General features: G+C 31.8%; 2 protein-coding genes across 3 annotated transcripts in view; one reads left to right on the top strand and one right to left on the bottom strand.

The window, feature by feature from the left end:
* The window catches only part of LOC108730924 (tubulin alpha chain), a 3,382-nt gene extending 2,074 nt beyond the window's left edge, over positions 1-1,308 (top strand). Inside the window, 2 exon segments of the mRNA XM_018460899.1 lie at positions 1-74; positions 1,049-1,308. The exon segment at positions 1-74 is cut by the window's left edge and continues 11 nt beyond it. Coding sequence (XP_018316401.1) covers positions 1-74; positions 1,049-1,288 — 314 coding nt within the window. The 3' untranslated portion in view covers positions 1,289-1,308.
* A 2,483-nt stretch (positions 1,309-3,791) lies between these two features.
* Positions 3,792-7,088, bottom strand: NiPp1 (nuclear inhibitor of protein phosphatase 1). Of its 2 annotated transcripts, XM_018460837.1 has the most exons (7): positions 6,972-7,088; positions 6,812-6,852; positions 6,485-6,545; positions 5,829-5,982; positions 4,616-4,836; positions 4,330-4,533; positions 3,792-4,177 (listed from the first exon to the last, which is right to left on the bottom strand). In XM_018460837.1, exons 2-7 carry the CDS (start codon positions 6,838-6,840, stop codon positions 3,818-3,820), a joined length of 1,029 nt encoding a protein of 342 aa, XP_018316339.1. In that variant the 5' UTR covers positions 6,841-6,852; positions 6,972-7,088; the 3' UTR covers positions 3,792-3,817. The 2 variants fall into 2 exon arrangements, with proteins under 2 accessions (XP_018316339.1, XP_018316338.1); XM_018460836.1 differs by having other exon boundaries at positions 6,812-7,088.
* Positions 7,089-7,175: the final 87 nt, after the last annotated feature.

The following is a 7,175-nucleotide window of genomic DNA, read 5'->3' as shown; positions in this document are numbered from 1 at the left end:
GGTGTCCCACAGGTTTCAAAGTTGGAATCAATTATCAACCGCCCACCGCCGTGCCAGGCGGTGATCTTGCGAAGGTATTGTCGATAAATTTTCTCTTCGAAGTCTTATTTTAATTTTTTTTTTATCAAAATAACAAATTTTAAATTTAAACATCTTTTAGACAATCTATAAATTAATACTGAAATTCAGAATAGAATTCTATAGAATTCTCTTGAATAATTTTATGTCTTTATAACATAATATGGAAAATATATGTATTTGAATGAAAATCAAGATTACACGTATATATCAAATATACATTAAAATATAAGTATTATAATATTTATATTTTAATTACATATAAAATCATAAATATCTTGAAATCTAACGAAAATTATTATATTGTAAAAGATTGATTTTAAATTAGATATTATTGCTTGATTTAAATTCAAATTATATATAATTGGAATTTTAATTTACAATTTCTTACATATAATAATTGTAATAATTATTAATTTATTACTTAATATACACTGTTAGAAATGTAACGAGCTTCCTTTACATGTAAATGAAGCTTGTGGTTATGAATGAAATTAAAAGTGATGAATAATTTAACTGAAAATTAAGTTACAGTAGTTTATTACTTAAATGTAATGAATGTGTATATTAAATTTCATGTACCTGTACACAAATATACTTTTCAGTTATAAATACATGAAATTTAATGTAATTTTTAATGAAATGTAATGTAAATAATGAAATTAAGTTCAAATTGTGTAATTTAAAAGTATATTAAATTTCAGGAAATTTTTAACAGTGTAGAATTTCTACAATCTTTTAACATAATAATTGTGTATATAATAATTAGCAATTTATTATGTAACGCTAATATTACGTAATGTAATCATATTATACATATATATTACATTTATCATAAACGTCGTTTATATTACAATTATTAATTTCTTACGTAATATTATACTTATATTACATTTTTTTAATATTATATTTATATTATATTATACTTATTGTTAGATATTAATATCTACATCAAATGAATAATTTGCAGGTTCAACGAGCTGTCTCTATGCTATCTAACACGACGGCTATAGAAGAAGCGTGGGCTAAACTTAATCGAAAATTCGATCTAATGTACAACAAGCGGGCATTTATTCACTGGTATGTAGGAGAAGGTATGGAGGAACTTGAATTCGCGGAAGCGCGCGAGGACCTCGCGGCACTTGAGAGAGATTACGAAGAAGTCGCCCTCGAATCGCCGTCTACACCGGATACACCGCTGGAATATTAATGCATTTTTTAAGAAACTTTTGAAGTTGGCCGGTATATTCTCTTTTTCGCTACCCGACGACAATACGGAAATTATAAGAGAAATGTCACAGTGCTTACGTTAAATTTTGTGTAAAAACATATTTTATGTTTATATTCTAATATAATTGTTATAATATTTTATAGAAGATCATTTTTTGTAAAAGTTCCTTGTAGAGCAAGTATAAAAATATACGAGTGTTGCATCTACTTCACAATTAATATTTCATTTAATATCTAGAAACGAATAATATATATACATCTTTTTTTATACAGATAGGAGAAAATCTTCACATATAGATAATCCCAGGTAATGAATGCGATGCATCGAATTCGATAACTCATGCATCTCTTTAATTTCTTCGGTCTGCTGGGAGGAAATTCCGAAACACTTAATTGATATTACTTCGGGGAAAAAAAAATATATCTAGAGACAAACGAAAATAATTCTTTACATTAAAAAATTTATTGACTCAAAATAATACATACTTATGTAATATATACAATATTTGTTTTTTTATTAACTTCTTTTTTTATATTAACATTTATAAAAGTATTTTAATAAAATTTCCTTCACATATATATTTACATCGTATTCATTGCACTTGGAGCAATAGTAATTGTACATAAAAGAAATTATGCCGAGATATTGTATTTAAAAAAAAATACAATACATATTATGTAACAAATATAGCAATGTTGTTATTATATTAATATTAAAAATCACGATATTAAAACTATATGTAACTTCATATTCTTAGGGCCGGTTGTTTCATCTTCGGATAAACTATGTGGTAATTAACCTACTGGATAAACAAAAGAGTAAAAGAATAAGAATATAAAAGAGTAACTAGTAAGACAGTGAGCTGAAGTTTACCGAAAGGTGGAACAATCCAGCCTGAGTCACCAAAAACTTCAATAAGATAAACATAAATAATTTTATTTCTATTGATATTTTTATTATCGCAGAGAAAATAAATCAATAGCAGATTCGGTTAGACGTACACATTAGTGCACATTAAAGATATTGTATACTGATTTAATCTGAGGGTAAAAATGAAATGCAAATATTCGAATTATAAAATATATATTTTATTTAACAACATAACAAAGTGTGTTGAAGATATTACTGATTTCTTTATCTATATTACACACATCTTTGCGTTAATTTATATAACAACTTCAATCTGCACAATGAGTGCGTCCAATCGAATTCGCTAGAAATATAGCATGGAGACAAACCTTACACACGTACACGCACGCACGCACACGCACACGCACACATTTTATATATATATATATATATACATATCAGGGACTCGGACCGAAAAAATTCGATAATGGTCCGAGGCTAAATCCAACTTTTGGTTCCAGTTCTTTTACCGTAATGGTTACCGGGTTCGTTTGGATTTCGGTCCTTTTCGGTTTTTGGTAATTATATACCTATAACGGTCACCGTTATCACTAAAAAAATTGAAACCGACACCGAAATTGAAAGTCGGGTAGCCTCGGACCATAATCGTAACCGAAATTTTAATGTATCTATAATGTATCCATAATATAATTTCGGTCAAAGTCCCTGAATTACATATACATATATATATATATATATACATATAACATGACATAAAGTGTATCCAATGTCATTATTCATTAAATTCCTTTAAAATTGCATAACTTTAGGATGCTTTGATTGAATATCATTGTTAACTACTGAATGCATTTGTTGCGTTAGTAGATTACAATATTTCATTCGCATTCTTCAAGTGACTGAAAATTTCTTTAGAGAATTCTATTAACATTTACATTAAACCATGATAATCAGCCAAAATTTCATAATTCTATATGATTCAATGATAATTAAAATTAATTTAATATAATTTATATCAGGGAATGGAAAGTTACTTTTTAAAAGTAACAAGTTACAATTACTCGTTACCGAGTAGAAAAAAATAACAAGTTACTGTTACCGATTTTTTAAGTAACTCATTACAGTTACCGTTACTTGAAAATGTAACTTTTCGTTACTTTTCCGTTACTTTTTTTAGAATCGATGATCACCAATCACAGCGGATGAGCCTAGGGGCTTCCTAGTCTCAAATGCTATGAGTGACTTATGTCCAATCGTACCGTGTCCAATCGTGTGCAAAGTAACGATAAAAGTAACTGTAAAATTCGTTACCGTTATCAAAAAAATATAATTTCGTTACCGTTACAGTTATCAAAGAAAAAAAAGGGGAACACAGTTACCACTAAAAAAGTAACTTGTAATTGTAACTTCATTACAAGTAACAAGTTATTTTCATTCCCTGGTTGTATGTGATATAATAACACATAACAGAGCTGACGAAAAATCGTATGTAGTGTAAAAATTGTATATAGTGTATGAACAATCCTTGGATGAAGGTACAGCTCTATCGGAAAATAATAAAACTATATTATTTATATATGAACTAAGACTATATTATAATGTACATGTTATGTATATTATACATATGAATAATTCGTCCTATTATACAAGCAGCGTTGGTATCGGTTTTTTCCCAGGCCATGCCTCTTTGGCATACTTCTTCTTCTTCGGTTCCATTACTCGTGGCTCCGTCGTACCTGACATGTGCTCTTGCACATGCGGCACTTCCGTCTGTATCTGATTCGGCGTCATCTCCACCTCGGGTGCCGGGTTAGGTAGCGCGATGCCAAGCCGCGATGTAAGAGCCGTAGAAAATGGATTGATCGAAGACATCGAGGAAGGCGTAAACTGCTCGGGGGGTAAATCGTGGTAGAGTTGCGGAGTGGTAGACGTAGGTTGCATGTGCTTCAGAAGGTTGTGATCTTCCGCCAAGGATATGAGACCACCTTCCATACGCATTCTCTGCAATTAAGAAACATATTCCTTAATTGTTCAATATGAAATTAAACAGTTAGAGCTGGTTATAGTTAGTTAGTTAATTATTTAATATTAAGCCAAGCAATTTTGTAATCATGCAATTATTTCTCTTCATGAAAAACATGCAAATGCCGCACCTTACTAGGAACAACTGTCGTTTGTACAAGATTACGAAATCTTCCGACTGATGGATCAATGTCTTCCGGATTGATTACTTCTTCGTCGTCATTGAAAGTGATTCCTTTTTTCTTTCGTTTGCGCGTTGGTTTATGCATTTCGTCATCCGTTATGCCAAGCATAGAGATCCGTCGATTATGAGCTGTGTTAAATTCTGTTAGATTCTGAAAATTACAATAGGCTGAGTCACATGTAGCAGAAAATTTAGATGTTTTAATAATTTAATATCAAATATTCGATACGCACATCTAATTCTGTTTCTGTTTCTGGCAATCCCAGCAAACCACCAGCGTCCATATCTTCGGATAATTTCTCCAATTCTTCGATAATAGGTCGGGCACCAGTTTGAGGTCTTTCCCTTATTATGTAATATCGAGTAGATGCCCCAAAGTGAAATGTACTGTCAATTGGTAACTGAGTTGGTTTATGTGCTTCCAAACGTAGATTTCCAATAAAGGTTCCATGTGCTGAAAAAAGTTATCATAAACTCATCATTTACTTAAAGATATGTATAACATAATTCTATAAAAGGATATATTAAGCTTTCTATAAATAAGTCTCAAATAATTTTATATAAACTCTTATAAATAAAAATACTCTTATAAATATTAAGATAATCTTTTCCTTAAACTCGTTTTTTCCTGTCCTATTTAAACAATAGTATCTTTTTAATTTTTTTTCTCCATATGCATATTCTATATATATATGTATATATATATAGAACATTTCTTCAGTTTTTTATACATATAGATTATATACATATATATAAAGAAAAAAATTAAAAAGATGCTGTTTAAGAAATACAACGGTGGATAGAAATGGGTCAATACTGACTTTACAATTTAATTTAAAAAAAAAAGAGAACTTTAATATTCAATTTTAATTAAAAATCTTTCTTGAAAGAAGAGTATGACTGCGTTTGATTTGGTCACCCACGTGCTTTAAGATCATTAATCTGTCTTTATTATTTAGTTAGTAGATGTAAAACACGGATTACGTTTACACTCACTGATAAAAACGGTTTTAGTAAAAACCAGTGTTGGTGCCTGTTTACACGAGCAGGAGTATTTTATCTCCACCAAAAATAAAGTAGCTTTATAGTTTATAAAATCTGATACGGAACCTGAGACGAAATACCCTTTGTCATTTCTTAATCTTAACGTCTAAAGTTGGTAACATCGAAATTTTGATACGTTAAACCGATGGAAGACCGTTTACACGGCTTTCTTAAAACGGTTTAATAATGCCGAACCTGTTTTAGATGAGGTTTGGATTTACTAAAACGGTTTTAATAACATCTGTATTAAGGGACGTTTACAGAACATCTAACACCGGTTTTAACTACAATGGTTTTACCAATGCGTGTAAACGTAGTCACGGATGGAAGTGCTGAAAGCATTAAAAGCATCCAAATCAAACACAGCCTATATCTTAACACCAGTATAAGCTCTGTACTTACTACTTCCCAGATCAACCAAAAATGCCCGATTCAGGTGCTTGTGATAAACGAGAGCCGCATGAACGCGAGAACAAGACGCGTGATCAATGCAGAAGTCATTCAGCTGTTGATTGCGGCCAAATAGATAACACTTCTTTTCATCCACCATGAGTTTCTAATAAAGTAGGGTCGATGTGACACTTGGTTCATACAAGGATTCAATTGTGTATCATACAACTTAGTGAAAATGACAAAAATGAGTGAATATTTACTAGAATATTTATAATTTCAATACCTAATAAATTTGCTCGTTTCTATAATTTTCACCATGTTTCAAGACACATAATTGACCTCCAACTCACGTGAGTAAGACTACATTCGAAAATACTATCCAAATGTTAATGAATGTCACTTTATTCATCGAATGTTAAACGAGGATAAATGATATTCAGGATATGCTCCATTTAGTGCTCACCATGCTTGGAAGCATTATTTATCCTTGTTTCACATTTGATAAACAACAAGGACGATGACTTCCATGAGCGTTGCAAGCATCAAATGGAACATATTTTTGGAGGCACTCAAATAGTGTTTTTGAATGCGCTCTAATAATAGAATTCCAAGGGAATGACACGTCACTAAAGATACAGCTGATGTGTATCGTGTATCGCTCCTACCTGTATCAACTTGTCGTTCTTTAGCACGTCCAGATGCAACCCTACTGGTGGCTTACCGGCCCTGGAAGAGATGATTAATTAACGTGTATACACGAAAACCGTGTTCCAATATACACTGTCAATGAATACTGAAAATCTATCGTTTACATTACATATACTAGATTTTCAGCACTGTGTACCGGAACGCGATTGAAGTGTAACACTGGACATTGCCAGCCTTGCCGCGCGACGACAAACAATTCGGAAACGTGCGATTGCGTAAACAATAAACAGACTCGGATGATCAAGATCAAGTCACATCGCAAATGAGAAAACTCTGAAACGTACCAGTTCGGAACTTCGTAATGGTTAGCCATTGTCGCCTACAACTTGCACGAACAATCCAAATAATATCTCTCACTGCATTATTATAAGTGCGAGCGAAAGTATGAGTAACAACGGGCCATAACGGGCGATTCTTTTTGAACTGTATCAGAATCTCAAGAACGTACGAAAACAAATTAACAAATCCGGTGTCAGCGAAATACTACGAGAATGAAATCCCAGAGAATCAAAGGCGTCGTTGAATCGGTTAGGTTAGTCGTCACCGCCATTATTTTTCAATATGGCTGTCTGATTGGCTGTCTAAAGGGTGTGTTCTATTTCACGCATGATGCGCATGATGTATTGGCTGCGTTCAGCAGACTCAACA

Source organism: Mycetomoellerius zeteki, unplaced genomic scaffold (genome assembly GCF_001594055.1).
Source record: "Mycetomoellerius zeteki isolate Tzet28-1 unplaced genomic scaffold, Tzet1.0 scaffold98, whole genome shotgun sequence".
NCBI lineage: Eukaryota > Metazoa > Arthropoda > Insecta > Hymenoptera > Formicidae > Mycetomoellerius > Mycetomoellerius zeteki.
Note: the sequence above shows the minus strand (reverse complement) of the source record. Positions and strands in the feature narration are given on the sequence as shown.